This window comes from Lissotriton helveticus, chromosome 5_1, assembly GCF_964261635.1.
Source record: "Lissotriton helveticus chromosome 5_1, aLisHel1.1, whole genome shotgun sequence".
Taxonomy (NCBI): Eukaryota; Metazoa; Chordata; class Amphibia; order Caudata; family Salamandridae; genus Lissotriton; species Lissotriton helveticus.
In genome coordinates this window covers 1,908,341,412-1,908,365,000 of record NC_136065.1, presented here as the reverse complement: position 1 = coordinate 1,908,365,000, position 23,589 = coordinate 1,908,341,412, and the positions used below count along the sequence as shown (strand labels likewise).

General features: G+C 48.2%; 1 protein-coding gene across 1 annotated transcript in view; it reads left to right on the top strand.

Moving 5' to 3' along the window:
• LOC144752824 (uncharacterized) overlaps positions 1-23,589 on the top strand; it is a 142,414-nt gene that overhangs the window by 92,756 nt on the left and 26,069 nt on the right. Inside the window, exon 3 of the mRNA XM_078640672.1 lies at positions 13,284-16,194. Within this exon, the coding sequence (XP_078496798.1) occupies positions 14,954-16,194 (1,241 nt within the window). The 5' untranslated portion in view covers positions 13,284-14,953. The remainder of the gene's footprint in view (positions 1-13,283; positions 16,195-23,589) is intronic.

Sequence of the window (23,589 nt, the reverse complement as noted above, 5' to 3'; positions counted from 1 at the left end):
CGGCCGTCCGCTGCCACCTGGTGACCCCCGAACAGATCATACCAAATGTGCGATGCCCCGTGAGGGCCGCCGACAACTCCGAAACCCTGTGTCAGATGGCCCGAATCCCCTTCGAGTGGGGGGGGTGTCGGGCACCCTCAAGGTGACCGCCCGGGACGACGCCCCCGTGGACTGCCTCCTCGGAAACGACCTCGAGAGCTCTCCCTGGGCTCAAGTCGAGCGGAGAGAACATCTAGGAATGATGGGACTACCAGAGTGGGTCTGCGCGATGATTCGATCTATGGCAGCCCCGGCGGCGACCGAGGCCGCCCCGACCGAAGAGCCGGAGTGGCCCGCGCCACCACCACCCGCCGTCAATGAAGAATCCGACCCCGAGCCCAGGCCATCGGAGCCCAACCGCAAAGACAGCACCGAACTCAGCGACATCCCCGAACTAGCCCAGTGGCGCCAAGAGGGTGGCCCCACCCGAGAACAATTCCGGCAGGAGCAGAAGGTCTGCCCCTCCCTCGAGGGGACCCGGCAGCAAGCAGCAACCCAAGCTGCCGGGGACACCTCTGGGTCCCACTGGGTCTACTGGGACCACGGCCTCCTGTACAGCGAACAGAAAATTGCCGAACTGGGGGCCAGCCGAGTGTTGGTGGTCCCCCTACGATTCCGAGACCTCCTCCTGAACCTGGCACACGACGTGCCCCTCGCCGGGCACCTGGGGCAGGACAAAACTTACAGCCGCCTAGTGACCCATTTCTACTGGCCGAAAATGCGCAACGATGTGCACCACCACTGCCGCACCTGCCCGACCTGTCAAGCCAGCGGAAAGAGCGGGGGGAAGGTGAAGGCCCCGCTCCAACCTTTTCCAGTAGTGACCACCCCCTTCGAGCGAGTGGGGATCGACATCGTGGGGCCCCTGGACCCCCGAACATCGCAAGGGCATGCTTCATCCTCGTCCTGGTGGACCATGCCATCCGCTATCCCGAAGCCATCCCCCTCCGAACAATAACGGCTCCCGTAGTAGGCCGGGCGCTGATGGAGATCTTCTCCAGAGTGGGGTTTCCCCGAGAGGTCGTGAGTGATCGGGGCACAAACTTTATATCAAAGTATATGCGGTCCCTGTGGCAACAATGCGGGGTCACGTATAAGTTCACCACCCCGTATCACCCCCAAGGGAATGACTTGTGGAGCGGTTTAACTGAACACTCAAGGGGATGATCCAAGGCCTAGAAGAGCCCCTCCGCCGCAAATGGGACGTCCTGCTGCCCTGCCTCCTGTTCGCCTATCGGGAGGTACCACAGAAATCCCTGGGGTTCAGCCCCTTTGAACTCTTGTACGGGCACTCTGTCCGAGGTCCCCTCAGCTTGGTCAGAGAAGGCTGGGAAACTACAGTCCAAGACGCACCGCCGGATGTCTACCGGTACCTCCGGTACCTCCTGACCCTCCGAAGCCAGACTCGGAAGTTCCGGACCCTTGCCGAGGCCAACCTTGAGGCCAGTCAGGAGGAAATGAAACGCTGGTATGACCAGAACGCCTCGTCCATCGAGTTCGAGCCGGGCCAGCAGGTCTGGGTCATGTCCCCCGTCGAACCTTGTGCCCTCCAGGACATATGGACGGGCCCCTTCCAAGTGATCGAGGGCAAGAGCCCCGTCACCTATCTGGTGGACATGGAATCACCCCGAAACCCCCTCCGGGTTCTGCACGCCAACCGGCTTAAGCCTCACTTTGCCCGCACGGAACTGAGCCTGCTGCTAGCGACGGATGACGGGGCCGAAGACGACTCCGAGCCCCTGCCCGACCTCCTGAAGTGCTCTGAAAAAGACGGCTCCATCGAGGGAATCACCCTCTCCGCCGACCTGACCCCCGCACAGCGCCAGGACTGCCAAGAGCTGTTGGGGCAGTTTACAGACCTGTTCTCACTCATCCCCGGGGTCACCCAGTGATGTGTCCACGATGTCGACACCGGGGACAGCCAGCCAGTGCGACACCGGCCTACCGGGTTCCCGACCGAGTTCGGGCCTGCATCCAGACAGAAGTTACCAAGATGCTGGCCCTGGGGGTGGTCGAACCCTCCGACAGTCCCTGGGCCAGCCCAGTTGTCCCGGTCCCCAAAGCCGCCGCACCCGGTGCCCCTCTCGAACTCAGGTTTTGTGTCGACTACCGGGGATTGAATGCCGTCACCAGGACCGACGCCCATCCCATTCCCCGGGCCGATGAGCTAATCGACCGCCTCGGGGCCGCCCAGTACCTCAGTACCTTCGACCTCACAGCCGGATACTGGCAGATCGGCCTCACCCCTGGTGCCCAGGAGCGATCGGCCTTCTCAACCCCCGATGGCCACTTCCATTTCAAAGTAATGCCCTTCGGGATGAAAAACGCCCCGGCAACGTTCCAGAGACTGGTGAATAAAGTGCTGGCGGGGCTAGAAGAGTTCAGTGCCGCCTACCTGGACGATATCGCGGTGTACAGCCGCCACTGGGCCGAGCACCTGCGGCACCTCTGGGAGGTCCTGACAGCCCTCCGACGGGCCGGATTAACTGTGAAAGCCAGCAAGTGCCAGATAGGTCAAGGGTCCGTGACCTACCTAGGACACCAAGTGGGAAGCGGCCACGTGGCTCCCCTCCGACCCAAGATTGACGCCATCATGGCCTGGGAGCCCCCGGTCACCCAGACCGCAGTCCGAGCCTTTCTGGGGCTCACCGGATATTATCGGCGCTTCATCAAAAACTATGGGAGCATTGTGGGGCCCCTCACGGAACTGACATCTAAAAACCGCCCACAGAAGGTACCATGGACCCCCGCGTGTCAGGTGGCCTTCGAGACTCTGAAAACAGCCATGTGTACCGCCCCTGTGCTACACGCCCCTGACTACAGCCGGGAGTTTGTAGTCCAGACCGACGCCTCGGAACACGGCATCGGGCGGTCTTATCTCAAATGGACCCCGAGGGGATTGACCATCCTGTGGCCTTCATCAGCCGGCGGCTGCTGGCCCGAGAACAGCGATGGAGCACCATCGAGAGAGAGGCCTTCGCCGTCGTGTGGGCCCTCAAGAAACTCAGGCCCTACCTCTTCGGCACCCACTTCCGGGTCCAGACTGACCACCGGCCCCTGCGGTGGCTGATGCAGATGCGTGGCGAGAACCCGAAGCTGCTGCGATGGTCTATCTCCCTGCAGGGGATGGACTTCACTGTGGAACACCGCCCTGGCAACGACCACGCCAACGCTGATGGCCTGTCCCGCTTCTTCCGCCTCGACGAAGAGAATCCCCAAGAAGATGGGTGACTCTCCCCGCCTTCAGCTGGAGGGGACGTGTGTTGGACCCGGCCTCGTGGCGTGGTCCTACCCCTCCCGCATGGCGGGCCCAGGACGACATCGGCCCTCCATCGACACGCTGTCGCCCCTCCGGACACCACCCTCAACGAACCCTCGACGAGAGCAGCCCCCCTGGCAACCTATGGCTCTCCCCCCTGGGACCCCGGCGGACCCTGCTCTCGCCAACCCCGCCGGTCCGGCGACCATGCCAGGCCGCCATTTCCAGCCCAACTCCATCTTGGGCCTCTCACGTCCCGAGCACGTGGCCGCAGCCGCCCCTGGCCCCGGCCCCAGCGCAGCCCCGACATCGAGGCACCAAGATCCTCCCAGGTGGTAGAGTAGCCACTTGGCGGATCCCGGAGGAGGGGAGTTTCGATGGCCCCCCAGCCGTCCCCGGATGCCTGGTATCGATCGCTCTCCAGCCTCCCTGGGCACGGGCTCCACCCCCCTGCTGGGTGTCTGGACACCTTCATCCCGGCCCCTCTGACCCCCAGGCGCGAGGGTCCGGACATCAAAGGCCTCCAGTCCTATATCTGGGCCAGCCCTGGATTAGGACTCCAGTTGTATCTTGGAGTCGAAGCCCTGCTGACCTCGTCGCGGCTGATCCTGATCCGAAATCTTGCACCTGGAACCTTCGAGGCCCTGCTGACGCTGTCGCGGCCTGACAAAGCTGAAACACCTTCGAGGCCCTGCTGACGCTGTCGCGGCCTGACCAAGCTGAAACACCTTCGAGGCCCTGCTGACGCTGTCGCGGCCTGACCGAGATGAAACACCTTCGAGGCCCTGCTGATGCTGTCGCGGCCTGACCGAGCTGAACCACCTTCGAGGCCCTGCTGACGCTGTCGCGGCCTGATCACGCTGAACTATCTCAAGGCCCTGCTGACGCTGTCGCGGCCCGACCCCTTGAACTATCCACGCACCAGTTGGTACTAAGACTGTCCCGCTACCCCCTTATTCCCGAAACCAAGACTTTACGGATCCCTCGATCCCAGTGTTATGCTACTACGAGAACGTGCCTTCATTGCTTATATAAAGATTCTTGAGAGTATCCCTTCGTGTGGTGTCCGTCTGTGGTAGTGTGATTGCTCCGTTGTTACGATTGTAGGAGAGGAGCCTCGCCAAGGAGGCCTCCCTACGGTGCTCGGCCTATCCCCTACAGAGAGGTGGGTCTCGGGGTGGGCAGTCAGACATCTTCTGTCTCCCCTGGGATCGCCTTTCTAACAACCTCCATAAAAGACCCAGGTGTATTCACCTTCGTAATTGTTTGAAGAACCGAACCCATAATATTCCACTTCCACTGCAGTACAAGATTCCAGCTCTAATCACAGCTTCACTATTACACAAATAAGGTACGTGATCCTGGCCAAACCACTATCTTCCCTTTCCATAATTCTTTCCCAAAAATAGGGTCTGCTTAGAAACAAGGCAGCCCTCAAAATAAATTCCTAAATTGGCTCGCTATGTAGAAATACACGTTTAAAACTAAAAACAGGGCACTTTAAAAAACAAAAGTACTATATCCTGTTTAAACTACTTCCAGACACAACCTACGTGAGACTGCGGGCACAAGAGGTTGCAGGGCTCAGCTTACAGCACACCCAACATCAGGCACCATGAGCCAGCCCTATGCGGGGACAGGAGATGTGCACGCGTATGGGATGCACACGGTGATAGGATTTGTGCACCTGTACGGAGTGCTCATCTCCTGTCCCCCTTCGGCAGAGAAACCAACAAGAATAGGTCTCGCCAAGGCGACAGCGCATGCGCTGCATCGCTAGGTGAGACCTAAAAAGAGAAGGGGAATCCAGAGAGAAAATCGACTTTCTTTAAAGGATTTCCCTTACCCTACAACGCTCACCTGGTATGAGGTCATGCCGTAACTGCTCCACTAGTGAGAAGTGAGCAGTGTGAGCATGCACACATCGATGCCCCTGCTGTCACTGCAGTCTGGAAGCAAACGGACCACCTGTGCCAGGACACAAAACAGAGCCTGATAGAAACGCGTTTCGAGCCCCTGTTTAAAAAACTGCCGGTGCTCAGCACTGGTGAGACACGGCCCACTTAAATCCCTGCCTATAAGATCTTTCAACAAGTGTACCAGTTGACTGTCAAATTCTGCTTTTTAAGCTCCCTCCTCGAGATTCCCCCCACCCCCTTTCCTCTTCCACAGCTTAGCGCCCAATTTAGGGAACTCTTACATTTTTACTTTTTTACCCAATTCCAGCACTGATGGGGCAATAGCGGTAAAACATTCTTTCTCACTGTGTCTTTTCGTTCGGAGTCCTTCTCAAACAGATCGCCCGAGTGCACGCACACCTGGCACCTGTACCCAAGGCTGTCGCCATCCGGTGCTATTTTGGGAACATACGAGTCTCGCTCAGTGGCATCTCCAGAGGAAAAGGCTGACGCCTGTGGAGGGGGCGGGTGGAGACAAATCACAGGTGCTGCCAGAACAGAGGTTGACAAAATGGGGGGATAGGCCCAAAAGACCGGAACCAAGTAGGGCCCTTATATATAGTTTAAACAATGAAGTACTTGGTATCCTTGTCACTCCTGATTATTACTCTTAAACAGACCACACTATATTCCTTTAGTGATCGGGTTATTTTTAACCTGTTTATTTTCAAATCTTATCTTTTTTGGAATGTAAAGGACTTTAACCTTCACAAAGGAACACAAAAGGTTTTCAACACATATATCACAATTATCACATATCAATACAAATAAACAATAAATAATGAATTTTCATCAATCAATGAGACTGTTATGATACTTCATTATATCAACATATAAACAAACCAATGTTGAACAATTATTCCAATCTTTTTGTTCAAATATAGAAAAGAAACGATTTTTCTTGGGTTTCTACTCTTATAGAGCATAGATTCTATTTCTAGAACTTGATGCTTTATTTCGTCCAGCTAGATCAATAGCTGCTAGCCGACGCGTTTCGAGCCTCTCTGATGTATCTGTGGGCTCTCGTCAGGGCATCTCAATCTCCCACATTGGCTTTTGTCTATGAACAAAAAAATTAAAACACCTGTCACCCATAAGTGCTATCGCCTTAAGCTCAATCAGCTTTTACCTTTGGCATTTCTTCATACATACCTGCCAATATGGCGAAAAACTTTTGAATCCCCCTTTCTTTCTAATTATAAATGATGGGCGTACACACTCTATTCGATTTTCACGTCTGTAATCAGTAAAGTTCGTACTTAGAAATGGGGATAATATTACAACTTCAGTTATCCCTTCTTATCATGGTTGGTGAACAAGTTCCCAAAGCGCGCACCAGGTTGAATGAGAAAAGAGCAGAGATCGAATTATCTAACCGGCGAAGGTAAGCGAAGCCTGCGTTTACATAAACACAAGTACGAGTTAACAGTGTGCTAATCAGGCAAGACTGAACGGTATTTTTGCCGTTTCAGGAAACGGGACCGATACGAAGGTTGTGGCAGTTTGAAAACGAAACAGGCGTAAACATAAATACGAACGCCTACAGGTAGGACGAAATCCTCCCCTTTCGAATCACTTAACTTGCAGTCAGGTAAAAGTTGATATGTTTTTTTAAACAGAACTGGACACCGAAAATTTCGACTCTCTAAAAAGAATTCAGGTATGTTCACCAACCATGATAAGAAGGGATAACTGAAGTTGTAATATTATCCCCATTTCTAAGTACGAACTTTACTGATTACAGACGTGAAAATCGAATAGAGTGTGTACGCCCATCATTTATAATTAGAAAGAAAGGGGGATTCAAAAGTTTTTCGCCATATTGGAGTAGAAACCCAAGAAAAATCGTTTCTTTTCTATATTTGAACAAAAAGATTTGAATAATTGTTCTACATTGGTTTGTTTATATGTTGATATAATGAAGTATCATAACAGTCTCATTGATTGATGAAAATCATTATTTATTGTTTGTTTGTATTGATATGTGATAGTTGTGATATATGTGTTGAAAACCTTTTGTGTTCCTTTGTGAAGGTTAAAGTCCTTTACATTCGAAAAAAGATAAGATTTGAAAATAAACAAGTTAAAATAACCCGATCACTAAAGGAATATAGTGTGCTCTGTTTAAGAGTAATAATCAGGAGTGACAAGGATACCAAGTACTTCATTGTTTAAACTATAGAACAGAGGTTGACAGCAGGCAGAGTCAGGTGTCCTGGGAAGTGACGAGCAGCAATACCTGCTATCTTCATCCCGGAAACGGTAGGCCGAGACGGGTGCACGTGGTTTCGCTCCTCCAGTCCTTATCGGGGATTGGGGGACAGACCATTTAAAATCGCGTCTCTGTTCATTCCCGGGGTACGAGGAGTTTGGACTACACCACCTTTACCTCTGCCTACCATATAACTCGATAAGGAACTGCTGCCTCTGTCATGAATAGTGCATGAGTCGGGGGAAAGAGTTTGCCCTGCTGATGAGAAAACTTCAGTTACACTGCCTATAAACCCAAATGTTGATCCATGCCAGGAGTACATAGTGTGGTCACGGCAGGGACAATATCCACCCAAAACATACATGCGATGGGTACATTTGGCGCTGTGCTGTTCATCCCAGGATTATACACCCGTGAGGTCCTAGCTCTGCTCTGTCCATGGATGTAGTGCATGAGACTTTTGCGTCTGTTGCAGTACTGACCCTGCTTACTCCGGTGTAGAAATGCTAGCTCCGTGTGAGGCAGGTGCTAGCTCTATCGACCCAAGGGATACACGAGGCAGATACAGTCACTGCATGCTCTGTCCATCTCAGGAGTGTATGTGCTAGGCAGATATGAGGAGTTCTTGTAATGTGTGTTACAGGAGTATGTGCGACTGGTATACCAATTGGAATGCAAGCTCTGTCCACATATTTCATAGGTGCAAGGCCTGATCTGGCCATTCCAGCAGTATATGAGATGGATTCAGCAGGTTCAATCCTTAATTTGTGCACCCTTGGATTCTGAGACTAGCAGTACCTCAATGCTGCCTATTTAAAGAAACCAAAGTCCTGCTGTACATGAACCATTGCAAGGGATGGGTGCATGTTGTGGCCCAAGGCCCCATTGGAACGGAATGCTCTTAAGGAGTACAGTCTGGCAGGGGTTAGGCACCACACTGGTTGCACTGGTACTGGGTAAGTGAACAATAGCAGTGCATGCATGATGCCCATTTTTAGTTGAGGGGCAATCCCTGTGGAAAGTATCTTGAACAGAAAAGAATGTTCCCCATATTGAGCTGTTTGCACCATGTCAACAAGGTCGCCATGGTGCCTGAAGGACCACAAGGGTTGACCAGGGATGTGTATATGTGCAGAGATAAAAGAAACAGTGATTGGTCGGTGATGATTCGTGAGCATACGTCTGCTAGTCTTCATGTGCTTCTTTGTAGATGGGGAGTACTGACAGTATGTACTGTTTGATTGTCATTTACAGGTGCACAGATCTATTGATCGTAAAGGTTCACAAAGATTCCCCGGGTTTCCTTGACTTGCTAGTGGTAGCTGTGGGTGAGCAGTCCATGTTTTTAGGTCGAGCGTCAGCGAAAGACCTATTGTGGCCCGTATTTGGGAATGTAGACACGAGAGGGTGCACGAGCGCAGATTTGACCTCGTGGGCGCGCACGGCGCCGTGCCCCTCTCGTGCCTCATTCCCATGCACAAACACACTCACACAGGCACACTCACGCATGCGCACATACACAGCCACATGCATACATAGGCACACACACACTGCATACACACACTGCATACACACACGCACCCCCTCTTAAACAGACGCACGCGCACACAGACAGACACACGCACAGACACACTCGAACACACACAGACACACGTGCGTACACCCCCCCCCCCCCTGACCCCCCACCCTCACCCCCCACCACTCACCGGGCTCTTTCGGCGTGTTCCGTGTCTCCTCCACAGCGCTGGTCTTCACCCGGGCCCCCTCCTGGGACCCGGGACTTCAGATGCCGCACTCCGCACTCCGCTTTGGCGCCGGGGCTCGGAGCGTGCATGCGCGGGCAGCCCCCGCCCTCTCGCTCAGCCCGGGCTGCTTTCTGTTTCTGTTCTAAGCATTGCATGTGTTTGTGTACAGAATGGTAAGTGCCAAATTGAGTTGTATGTTACCGACGATTGGTACGATTTGCACACTTCTCCCATATTTTGCCTCTGACTCATGTGTGTTGATGCTGTGCTGGATTTCGTTTTTGCTGATTTAGATGTTTTGGACACTCTGCCACTGCTGATCAGTGTCAGAGTGTAAGTGCTCCTTCTGTAAATTGTGATATTGATTGAGTATACCTAATTGGCATATTTGTATCACCACGAAGTCCCTAGTAGAGGGCACTGTGTGTGCCAGGGCTGGTGATGACAAATGCTACTAGTGGGCCTGCAGCGCAGATTGCGCCACCCACATGAGTAGCTTTTAAAAGGTGACGCAGGCCTGCCAGCGCAGGGCCTGTGTGCAGTCAATGACTGCCATGTCAGCCTGGCCAGTGTCCCCACTGGCTAGGCCTAATCCTTCCCTGTCTGTGCACATCAGTCACCCCTATGGAAGGCTCAAGGTACCCCCCTGGGCAGGGTGCAGTGTATGGATAAGGTAGAGCATGTGCTAGTGCAGGTACTATGCTCTGGTAGTGGGCTACAGCCATTTTGTGTGCTCACTGCTGTAAGGCTATCTTGCTCCATAGAGTAACATGGAGGGGGGCTGGGCCCATGTGATACCAGCCTATCTCCCCATAGGAACAAGATGGGACATAAGTGAAAGATATCCCTGGACTCAGAATTTAATGACACATCCTTTAGTGAAGGGTGTTTTTAAATCCTGTGTTGGAGAATAGCCCTTTTAGAAAGTGGCTGTTCTCTTGTCTAAACCTTTCTGTGTGCCTGGGTTTGTGGAATGTCTGCCTGGTCTGGATGTGACAGGAAGGGGCTGCAGAGCCCCAGAGGAGAGGGTCGGAGCCATCCCGGGGATGAAAGGGCACATCTGCCTGCCTGGGAGGAGGGAGGAAGGAATGCCAGATAAGTGCTGGGCTGTGCCTGCCTACCTCCCCCACATTAGCTCTCTCCTGGTGGTCAACTGACCCCACTGGCCCTGAAGCTGACAGGAAGAAGAAAGCCAGAGACACCTCAGTGCTCCGCAACCCCCAGAACTGGTTTAGACTGGACCCAGGGCCTCCATGCACAAAGAACTTCAAAGACATTGGGGGGTATAAGGAAAGGACCCCTGTCTGCAGAGAATTAGATTCTGAAATTCTGCAAGCAAGAAGGAACCCTCGCTGGTAGGAGGGCAGCTAGAGAACTGAAGGAAGATTGCCTTGCTGTGTGCTCTAAGGGCTGACTTGTTCTGCTGTCCACCTGGAAGCTAAGGAGAAGAAAGGGACTTTGCTGTGTGCTGTGACCCTGCCTACTTGAAACTGCCAAGACTCTGCCAAGACTCTGCTGTGTGCTGTGTCTACATCTGAATCTCCAAGGGCCTGAGAAGAGCTGGCCTCCTGCTTGGAACCCAGGGCTAAAGGTTCCTAAAGCTATCCCAGGAAACAGCTGCAAAATCGTGCTGTTGGGACCCGAGACGCGTGGTGCTGGACTGCGGAGCGTGAGGAGAAGATCGGTGTGCTCATCGGCACATTAATCGTGAGGGTGGAAGGCTTGTGGAGCCTCCCCTCGTGAAATCTGCTCCCAGGTGGTGGCAAGGTCGAGAGGGGGGTCTAGTTCTGACCAGCGCCCTTTAAAACCCTTTGCCGCCAAATCACCGTCGCAGCCCGGGGCCAGGATCACCCCTGGAAGTTGCTGTTCGTGACCAGGAGCGGCCGCGGCGAAGAACGAAGCCGCCGCGACCCCATTGGCTGAGGGAGCCGAGCCCCCTCACTAACGCCGCGACGGGATTGGCCCGCGCGGCGCAGCATCATCAGCTGTGGTGTGCCGTGATTGGCTGAACCCGCGGAGCGTCATCGGCGAGGCCGCGCTGCCATTGGTTGGCGGCCTCGCGCTCAGAGGGGCTCGACTGAGGGCCGCGACCGGATTGGCTGCCTCCGCTGAAGCTGCAGGAGGTGCCGAAGGATTGCCCAAAATCACCGCCGGGACCGGGGAAGAGCTCCGACCCCGCCGAGGGACCTGGAAGCGTCCCGCACCCCTGGCCCGCCGTCCCTCCATCAGGTGAGCTTCACCGCCTCCCCCGCCGCTCGTTGGATTGTCGAGAGCGGGCGGGAGAGGAAAGGGGACCGGCCGGGGCGGGGACGCGTGCAGTCTGCACGGCTGGTGCGCAGTAGTGCGCCTGAATCTCAGGGAGACGCGAGGCTGCCCCGGGGACTAGAAAGAGTCCCTGGGCCTCGCGAGGGAGTTGCAACAGCGCATGAAGCCCACGGATATAAGTACACGTGGGCCTTGTTTTCTTTGCTCATGCTGGGAGCATCACAGTATAAATCAGTGGCCATATTCTTTTAAGTGCTGATTTGAGAGACTAGAGACTATTTTTATTTCTATGCTGAGAACGGCCTATTTACAAGACCTACTAAGAATTAAGTGCAACCTTGTTCTAAATGAAGTGTTTAACGTGCAACCTTTAAGCTAGAAATGCGATGTGTTTTAAAGAAGTGATTATCATGCAACTGCTTCATTTACATGCTGAAACTAGATAAAGTTATATTTTATATATACTTACCTGTGTGGTCTCAGTTTGTGGTGGATTGGGAATTACTGTTGTGTTAAGTGCAAATGTTATCCACATTGTCTCCGAGTTTAGCCTAGACTGCTCGCGCCATGCTACCTAGAGGGTGAGCAGGGGTTATCTCAGAGGGTTATTCCGTCGCCCTGACCGGAGCTAGGGGTCCCTACTTGGGCCAAGGTACTTACCTTTGCCAACCAGAGACTCCCGGTTCTAACATTGGTGGCAGCGGTGGGATTTTGAACTAATGATTGCACTTGACCTGCAGTGATTTCTTGTACATCACTAGTCTAGTTTAGCGGAACAGGTTGCGCAGGATTTTTTCTTTTTGGTGAAACCTTTTTAGTTGAAAAAGGGTAGGAGGTAACATGTCTCAGAACGCGCAAAGCATGGATGCAGAAGGGGAAGTGGAATTTGAAAGCCAGGAGTTGCTCACCTATAACAAGGAGCAACTGAGAAAATTCTGCAGACAGCTTGAATGCCCAGTAAGGGGCGGCGCAAATAAGGAAGAGCTACGGACAGCTCTGAGGGCCTGGTGGGAGGCCAAACACGGTGACCTGGAAGCTGCTACTGGAGAGGGAGACACACCGGAAAACGGGTTTTTGCCCAGTGAATTGCCAGTGAGGAAGCCAGGGTCTAGGACCGGCAGCGACCACTCCAGTAGGGTTATGTCTCCAGAGGAAATAGAGGAGAATCAGCGAGTCAGGGCCCATGAGATTGAGCTTTTGAAGCTCAGGGCGGAAGCCGATGAGAAGAGACTGCGCCTGGAAGTTGAGAAAGAGGCGCAGGAGAGAGCGGCGCAGGAGAGAAGGCAGGCGCTCGCTCTAGAGGAGAAGAAGCTCCAATTGGCTCATGAGCGGAGCATGAAGGAATTGGATTTCAAATATAAAGAGAGGGGGTCCAGTTCTAATGGTGGCAGCGCACAACCAGTACAGGCGGGTAAGGTATACATACCAAAGGATCTGGTACAGAATTATCAGAGGGGTGAGGATATTTATGCGTGGTTCAGAGCGTATGAACTTGCCTTAAAGATGAATGAGGTGCCTGAGAAGAATTGGGGAGCAGGATTGTGGAAGCATTTTGAGGCCTCTGGGAGGGATGTTTTGGCACCCTTAGAAGCAAAGGATGCTTTGTCCTACTCCGCCATGAAGGAGGCTTTGTGCCTCAGGTATGGGCTCACTGCAGAACAGTACCGCCAGAAGTTTAGGAACTTCAAGAAGCTTGATTCAAGTACTTGGGTGGAGTGTGTGAGTATGTACACGCGTGCACTGGAAGGTTGGATGAAGGGCAGCAAAGTTACTGATTATGTGGGGTTGTGTCACTTGATTAGTAGGGAGCACTTGTCGTGTATTTCTATAGGTTCTGATTCGATCCCCCTATTCCTGACCCTATTCTGGTTAAACTTACTAGCTAGTTAACTAACAGTCAGCCCATGAGGCAAGAAAACCCCCATGATGCAGATACCGTTATCTGACGCAGTCACACTACGGCACAGGAACGTGTTATCTGATTAGGTCATAACGCTTGAGATCTAATTAGACAAGCGATATTCCTCCAGCCCCTGATAAGGCATACGACGTTCTCATAACAAATCAAACCTATGACAACCTGGATAATCCGTGCGGCCATTGTTTTGATTTCACAGAGAACTTTAGTAAAGAATGTGCTAACGAGCAAGTCGTATGACATCTTTATTGACGTACCTATGTCCATCCTTACGTCAATCCCGGCACCTTTAAGGTATAAATATTGCCGACCTTGCCCTATGCAAACACACGCGTGGTGACAAGACGGAGCAGCCATACTTGCCGAAGCCGAGAGCAGAAGCAGACCCCGCAGGCAGCAGCCCCGCCTTCCTGACGCGCTGAGAGACGCGCTGCTATCTCAAGCCGAGAGACCCAGCACCGGCGCTTCTGGGCAGCCCTCGCAGGCAGCCTGGAATATCGAGAGCAGAGAAAAGAGATACCATTCCTCATTCATCCTAAATTCCAGGTACAGAACTGAATAACCCCTCCTAGAGAATTCTTTAGTTATTCACTTGGCAAAAACAAACTTAAACTAAAACTGTAACTTTCTATTCCCGCCCACGCATTAGACTTAGGTCAGGTACACGGGGTAGGCGTATTTAGAAACACCAGTTGAGTACGTTTAGTCAAATGTATATGTGTATGTAAATATATTTTAATCATTTTAAACATCATATGGCTCAGAAACCATATCAATGTTTTTACAGTATTATTTTATACTATTGCTTCTAATGTATGCACTTTACTTAACTATAAGTATTGCAATAATATCGATCCATTTCTCTTGTACGAGAAAAGAGACTGATCAATAAATAACATCTTTTATTGAACACGCCCGTCTCTTCCTTTTCTCTACATTCTGATGAGACTAAGAATGCACGTACTGACTGAGTAAAATAATTGCCTTGTGCTCACACGACTCTCGAGATTGACTCTTGATTAGGGGAGAGCAAAGTTGTCATGTTCTATGGTTGTCAGAAACTAAATCCCTTCTTGTCTAATCAGGGGAGTTAATCCTTCCTTGAACATTCGAGAAAGTTTCTAGCGAACTCTGAGCTTAGCTGGCAAACCCAAAAATTAAGTCTAGTATCGACAGTAGTAGACCTAGTTAACGTCTGGCCTAGGCCTTTACTGCTGTAGGCACTATTCCAATGCGCAGAGCCTATTGGGAAAATAGGAGCTACACTACATGGCGCCCAACGCGTTTGGAAAGGGCGATAAAACTAACGTAAGACATTTAGAGTAACTCAGTCGTGCTTTCTCACTCAGACCCCTTTTCCCAAATACTCCAAAGACGTCTGGAGTGGGTGAAAGGTTATAATATCCTCCAAAACCTCGCAGGAGGGAACTCCTATGTATGGTTCTTGGTCTAGTCAACGTTGAAGGATAAAACAGTTCCAGAATATTGTGCATCTAATCTCTGTTTCCATAAAGAAACCTGATCTGCAAACAAAAATAATACCATCCTGTCAGTAAAATGGGAGACAGTGATGGAGAAAGAGAGGCAATTAGATTAGCTACTGAAATAGCAGATGCTGATGCTACCATGCAAGCAGCAGACGCGGATATAATACTTATTCCGGTCATTAAAAGGAGATCTATAACCTTAAAACTTATAGAAAATGGACTGACACCTAGAGGTGGCACAGTCATATTCGTAATTGAGGCACACGAATATCGGCAGACAGAGGTATACTATACATGGATACATTTTCCAGCAGCAAATGCTGTAACAAAGTACTTCCACTATTACAAAGTAGAGGAACCTCCTGAAACGTACACTCCTTTCGAGGAGGTGGAAGTACCACTCAAATTCCAAGAGCATTTGCTCTTATTTGATGGCGCCCTAATACATAACAATCACATTACAAGGCTCGGTCCTTTAGGAAGACCAGGAGCAACGTGGCCGGTCCTAGCCGGATACACACCACATCCAGACATCGAAAGAATGCCTGCAGCAGAGCTGTTAATACAGCTAAAACAACTACTAAAAATTCACAGACAATTAGTTCAGTATGTAATGCGGACTTCAACAATTCAGCCAGCGATTAAACTTCCACAGCTGACCCCTCACCAGGGGAACACAAATAAAATTACACCACAGAACATCCAATCCTGCCTAGGTAAAGTTCCAGCTAAACGGGAACAAATACCATTCTGGTTGGCACAGAAAATTACCCAAATAGAGGCGGTGTTTCCTGACACCACCCCATTAGAAAAACACAGGATTCTGACTATATGTCTCCCAATGGGAATCGCACCACACATTGAGGACTGTGACACTTGGGGTACAGTCTTTGCTTCCATCTATACAAAAACGCACGGTGTTCCATCCATTTCGGTGATACCAGATGTGCTAAAACAAATTCAAGATGAATACGGTCCAGAACCTGCTTTAACTCTTGGTATGAAATTACTGAAAGACTTCAAGCAAGTCTCGGCTATATTACTAGCCAACATAAAAGGTGAAGCAGCAAACGTGGCGATCCGCCAGAGGTTAAAAGAGACAGATATAGCAGACCAACCAGCTGAAATTGCCAGAATCATAGAAAAATCCTATGAAGAACTAGGCAGAGATAGTCTAGGTGGAATACCAGTAAAACCGCAACTGACTACAAGTCCAGAAAAAATATTTTTTAATAATAATTCACCAAAAAAGAACTGGGATGGAAATAAACAATCCAATCCTAAAGAAAAGAAATTCCAGTCCAGAGGAAGGTCTCCTAGGCGAAGAGAGAAATCTCCAAACCCGAGACAAAGGTCACCTCAGAGTGAACCCTCTGGGAATAGATATAACCTTAGAAATAGGGATAATATTAAAAAACCTGATAGATATCAAGACATTGATACACGTCCCTCTCAATCTTTTCAGAATTCCTCGCAGAAATCGGAAAGAAGAGGACGATCAGAAGAGCACGCCAAGTCCAAAGACAAGGAACCTGCTCAACTGAAAAAGAAATCACAATTTCCAAAAAAGAAGGTAGCCAGTATCAAGGTAGTTAACAATGCCGAGAATACTGAGGACACAACTGAAAAACGGAGAATGGGCTCAGACAATGCTAGACAGCGCAGCAGAGGTGAGCATAGCTCGCAAAGTCCTTATGGATCATCTGGAGACAGTGGACACGAATGAATACCTTCAAGTGGAAACTGCAGATACCAGAGTTAGCAAGCCCCACAAAATATACGAGATAACATTACGTATAGAGGGAGATAAGACTAGGAAAATAAGGGGACTATTTTGGGATAACCTCTCAAAGGGTTATGACATACTTCTAGCTGAAAAAGACTGGCCACCAGAGTTTGTCAGGGAGTGCCCTCATGGCGAAGAAGTAATTATGCCTGCCTTCTCGAATCAAATACCGATTCATAAAAAATATACACTTGCTAGAAAGTGGGCAGTGGCCTTAGCACCTGCTTTATATAAAAATCATGTAGGATGGGATGAGGATTCTCCTCCTCACAAAATCCAGTTAAAATCACAACCTACTGCACAAAGGCAGTACCCAATTAAGCAAGAAGCTAAAAAACAGGTAAATGAAATACTAGATCAGCTAGAATACCAAGGGGTGATTGAAACTTGCACCTCACAAATGAACAATCCTTTATTTCCGGTCTCCAAACCAGACAATTCGTACCGTCTAGTTTTGGATTACCGACACCTTAACACATGTTGCAAAACTTTTGCAGTGCAAAACTCACACAGTGCTGCACTAATGAATAACATAGTGCGCAAAAAATACAAAACAACCTTGGACATCTCCAATGGATTCTTTTGTCAAAACATAGCACCAGAGAGCAGATCTTTAACTGCATTCTCAGTAAATGGCACTCAAAAACAATTCTGTCGGTTAGCCCAGGGGTACAAGAACAGCCCGGGGGTATTCTCAGCGAGAGTAACAGAATTACTACAACTATATGATGATGAAGCATTATCTTATGTCGATGACATTTACTTAACAGATGATGACTTGGAGACTCACTTGAAAAGAGTGAACACCATAATACTTGGTTTCGCTGCAGAGGGTTACAAATTCAACTTCAAAAAGTCCAGAATTGCCCATCTGACGGTCCTATTCTTAGGATATGAGTTATCAAGTGAAGGCAAAAGCCTGGCAGACAATTTCCTAGAGAAATGTGCCGTAATCCAAGCTCCTAAAACACTAAAAAACCTACAGTCAATTCTAGGCTTCCTAAATTTCGGAAGAACATATATTGCAAATTACGCAGAAAGGGTCAAACCCCTTTATGATCTAATTAAACCAGACTTTAAAAGATCCAGTTGGACTCAAGCACACACAGAAATTTTGAGATCCTTACAAACAGACATGCTAATTAAAACAAAATTAGAAACCCGTGATAATACACGCAACCTTGTGATCCGAGTCATCCCAGGGAGATGCGGATTCACATACCTAACCTCTAATGAGGGAGATAAGGTACCAATTGCATTCAAATCACATTTGTACACAAAAGCTGAACAGAGATTCAACAACAAAGGAAAAATTGTTCAAGCAGTTCAAACCGCAATAGCTAGAGAAAAAGACATAGCTGACGGTAGACATATCACAGTCAGAACAGCAGAATCAGCCTTTGAGGCATTAACAACACCGTGTAATTTACCAACAACAACATTGGATCCAGAATGGTTACAATGGGTAAATTCAATCACAACGGACAAAGTATATTACTTCTTTGATCCAGAACTGGAAGAATTAAAAAATCTAAAATATGAAAAAACGTATCCTCTGCCAATCGACATTCTGCCTCTACGACATTACGCCTGTGTAATCTATACAGACGGACATGCTCAACCCTCCGTTTGGGGAGAACATGCATACAATCCCACATGTGAGATTACAAAAGAAGTGTGGCACGGAGGTAAACTAAGACCTCTATTAACAAAATCACACTCAGTAGAAACTAATTCAGAACTACAAACTGAAATATTAGCTTTGAAAATGGCGCTAGATAATGCGGATCGCGAATTCCCGACACTTATAGTGTCAGATTCATATTTCTGCGTCAAAGCATATAACAAGGATTTGCAGACCTGGATTCAGAACGATTACAAAGATGACACGGATGCACCAATAAAGCAGAGACTGCTCTGGGAACAGGTAGCTCTTTTGAAAAAAGAACTACCAAAGACTCACGTGACACACTCACTGAGTCACCAGCGTGATGGCGTTCACGTTGTAGGGAATTCATTGGCTGAAACAGCCGCAGCGGCAGCCAGTAAACCGGCTCCCGTAGATCGAAAAAAGCGTACATTAAAATACATTGACGGCGAAACAGTGCTGGCAGCAAAAACGTCATCAAAAGGCGACTGCTCGGCGTTACCGATCAACTATCCACTCAATTACACATACATCATAGATGCAAACTCCATTCCTTTTGCTCGAATCCCTGGAGTGGGGGATAGAGTGATTCCAAACATGGACAGGAGAAACTTGTTAATCGCAGACGCACACATGGGCGAGGGTCTCAGACACCTTAAATTAAAAGATTCTCTGGAAGAATTACAATCACGGTACTGGTGGCCAGGCATGAGCCTGCACTACACCATGTTTGTAAAAAACTGCCCAAACTGCAACAGAGATCGCAGTGGGGAGAGAAGCAGTTTAATACCTCGTCGTATCAAGGCAGATAACATCACCACTAAAAAGAATGGCTTGCGATTAACATATACAGGCTAGTTCCCACTTATAATGTAGATCCACAGCACTCGGCTGACGTCCGGACTGTTATACAAGATTTGCGAGTCTAAATGGCATATACGCTAAGAGCATGCTACGTTCGACCATTTTTTTTCCTTTTCTCAGGCAATCCAGCCTGGGGGGGGAAAGAATGGCCAAATGAGCACAGCCCAGCGGGAATCTTCTCACTTCCTTCCTGAGGGTATGGGATGGTGTAAAGAAAAAACCAAGACAGAAAGCAATCTATAATAGAAAGGATATTAGGTTCGGGAGCTGGGTGGGTCAAACATCTAATAAGTGTCCAACGTAGTCTAAATAACTTGCCAAGAAATTCTCTGAAGGGATTCAGTCCGTACGAATTATTATTCGGAACTAGGATGTTGATCTCTGACCTTGATAGTCAGACTTCAGTGGTAACAGAAAAAAGCTTTGATGTCAAAGACCGTTTGGCTATTTTGCAGGACTTAAACAAAACAAGAAAAGACCTGAGCAACATACAGTTGAAAGAACAGCCAACGACCACTGAAGAATCACCACCTGTCCCAGCAAGACCTGTCTGGATTCCAAAAATCGGGGATCTAGTCAGGGAGAAGATCGCGGTAAAGAAGGAATTTGGGCCTTCTTACAGAAAAGCAGTTCCTGTATTGTCTGTCAACGGGACAAGATCAGTTGTACTACCGCCACTTGCTGGAAAAAAGGAGAACCGAGTTGTATCCATCGACCTGGTAAAACCACAACATGTGGCCGATAACCAACAGTAGGCCAAGTGGACTCCCAATAAGTAGCAGAACACCAAGGTTTGCTACCAGTACAGAGGTCCTATCAAAGAGGCTCATCACATTCAAAACGCCTACAGAAGAACAACAAGGACTATGCAACAATGCAATAGAACTTAGACCTCTGAAAACCCAAATAAAGACATTTAGCAGAGACACACCAATCTATACAGAAGTACCAAGTGAAAATGCAAGAAACAAAAATCCTGAACCAATTGGAACAATTGACAGAACTGCATCCGGTTACTTCATCAACTTCGATGATTCCTCTGACGGCTTCAGCGAACAAAAGATACAGCCATCATCAAAATCCTTTAAAGACAAAGCTAAGGAACTTTTGAAACAACTGAAAGAAACATATCTGGTTTCTCCATGGATTGAATTTTGGGTGGGTTTTGGTGCATTTATCCTCATACTTTGGCTCATCATGGTATTTACCTTGGGACGCTTCATTGAGGGAAAATATGCTAAAATGGACACAGCAAGTCAGAACATCAACTTGGTCCTCAAACCACAGACATCTTCACACGTCGAGAAACGAGAACTTTCTTCAGAACTTTCTTCAGCCAATTTCACAGCAATTCCAATACCTGGTGGGGTAGCCTGGGACAACACTGACTATGAAATTCACGGTCCGGTCGAGATCCTGTAATATCCACACCAAATTAAGATCTCTTTGAGTGACTTTGCGAAACCGAACTCATTTGCTGATGATTGGGACTTTGAAAGTATAAACAATATGATGTCTGACTTAGTAATGTCTGCTAAATTTACAAAACATGATTATTTGCAAGGTTCTACAAATTATGATAGTATGTATTGCCATAACCATTATGGTAACCATTTCTTGCATAAATCTGCACAACCTAGAAATGTTTTAAATTATAATCAATGGGAACATTGTGCTACACCTCCAAAAGGGAGCTCTAGAACCGTTTATGACAAATATTCATATTTTTCAGGTTTTAACATAACTAATGCTGAAACATTTTATTACAAATTGTCAAACAAGACAGGGATGAAAACCATGATAACCAACACAAAATTGATTTATTCTGATTCTTTCTTTGAAAAAATGAATACTTTTGGATTCGATTATTGGGACAAAAATGTTGATTTGAAAAGTGTTTGGGGCACAAAAGAATGGCAAGTACAGGGTTTAGAAGCTTTGTTTAGAGCCTGCAAGATCCCAGAACAAATGATATTTTTAAATGATACCGTTCAACAAACCACCTGTCTTGGCTTAGCCAAAATCAAAGATTTAAATAACCTGTCTATTCCAAAGCCAACAATGTTTAGCAATAACTCTGAAACAGATGAAGGAATAGACATAAACCATATACTTAACCAAAACAGAACACATCCTGATTGGAAACAATGGTTGATCTGGCCCACAGATACAAATAACTGTCAAGATAGATTCCTGAATAAAACACAGGGTTTCAAAATGACCAGGCCAGACCCTAGATATCCCCAAAGACATCACCCAGGGATAATAACAACCTACAGTGTGGGCAAATTATGCCTCCAATGGCTACAAACTTCCACACTGCCTGAAATTAAGCAACACCTAACTTTACTTACTGATGGTGCTGACTTGCGTGATTTCATACTGGGACCACGCAAACAGCGTCATAAGCGTTTCATAGCAGCCTCTGTATATGCAGCATACAATGAGGCCTGGAAGGTTACTCAAATTGAGACAGCAGAAAGAATACGGGAAATTGACCGTATTAATTTGGAAAAATCACTTTCTGTAGTGGACAATGGGTTAATGACTCTGTCCTCCAGAATTTTTTCATTGGACAGCATTGTGTCTTCAGCAATCGATATATTATCGCAAGACTTACTGTTATTACAACATGGTCAGTCACAATTGCGTTCTATTGTACAGCTTGGCTGGACGTTACAAAATCTGCGTTCAGGCTACGTGCCTTGGCGTTTAATCAACACAACGTCACTATTCCAAATCTTTAACCTTACTGATAGACAAATCGGTATGGCGCAGAAGGGTGCTGATTATACAATCTTGAGCATTGAAAAACTAGAAAGATTACCGTTGACAATGTCAGAACGACCTGTCAGTGAATGGATAATCCACGGAATCATAAATATTCCAATCTCAACCTTCAGGTTTCAATACTGCCAAAAATATATACAGGCTGGCATGTACGAGAAATTGGGAAAGGGGTACCTTAAAACAACATGGAACCTGCCCTATTCACATGCATGTGTCAGTAACAAAGGACAGAAAGTGTTTCTTAGTGGCAACAATTGTGCTATGTCACTAAGCGGCACGCTTCTGTGTAACGGTATTAGTTTGCACGGAGCCTGTGAAGGGAATTCATACAACCTTTCATGTCACCAGCAAGGCGCACCTGCAACTGAAATAGAACCATTCTTTCAAAGACTCTATAATGGGAGTTACATTCTTATTGTAGACCGCAGATGCTGTAGTCTTATGCCCGGGACTCCTTATCTCGTCACTACGACGGCGAAGGTCAAGTGCTGTGGACGTTCTTTGTTTCCCAGCTCCTTTCCAGACAGGGAGGCGAGGGCATGGCCCAGTTTGAAAATTACTTCTATTCGAATAGACACTTTAAGCAGAATGAAAACAGTGCTTCTTCAGACGCCTACAAGGCTCACGTCATCTAAAGAAACGTATGATCTACAAGTCGCAAGGACGACTGCAGAGATACATACATTATTATCAACTAATTCCCCCGTACATTTCGCGGAAATCCTGAGCGAAATCTTAAATATTTCTGATACCACAGGGGTCTCAAAGGTATTTAAGACAGTATTTTCGATGGCATTAACACCATTCAAAGCCATACTGGGTATTTTTCCAGACTTCGTCCATTCGATTTTTGGCGGACTTCCCCTGATCCTAGGACTAATTGCAGGAATCCTATTCCTAGTCCTTATTTTTCGTTATGGCAACCCATGTCACAGATCAAACTCTCGCGACAATGGAAGATACGATCCTAGCCATTGGATACCGGGACCGGATATCAAAAATCCTGGGACTATCCCGGCTTAGAGACCTAAACATGACTTGGTTTCTATCATTTCGACCAATGTGGCAAAGGTGTGTTTTACCTGTACTAAGGTGTCTGCTATGCGGAGAAGAATGCGTGTTAGACACCTGTCTGACGCTACAATCGGATGCGCCGGTGGATGCAGATACACTGTTGGTTCCTACCAAGGTTCACGCACTGTGCTGCCCTCAAAGGCTGCCAATTCTGATGACGGCATTCCTGGAATCTTCACCACTGCGATTGAAGAGTAGTGAAGTTCAAGATGAAAGCAGCATCGAACAGGTACGACCTTCTGTCAGCAATGCAAATCAGAATGTCAATGCAGACAATCATGCGCACGAATGCATGGTTACCCCTATTTCCGACTTAGAGGAACTTTCCCATGAAGCTGTTGACAGTTTTTTCGAAAGCCTGAATGATATGATGTTCTCTCCGGAACAGAAATAGAGACTTTTGAGTAAAATCGCACACGGCGTTCCCTGAATTCGGCCTTCAACTTTAAAAATAAAGTCACATGAACAATTACAATCCAGTTCACGGACAGCAACTTTTTTCAGCAAGCCCCTAAAATATTTTTCTATATATTTTTTCCCGGGA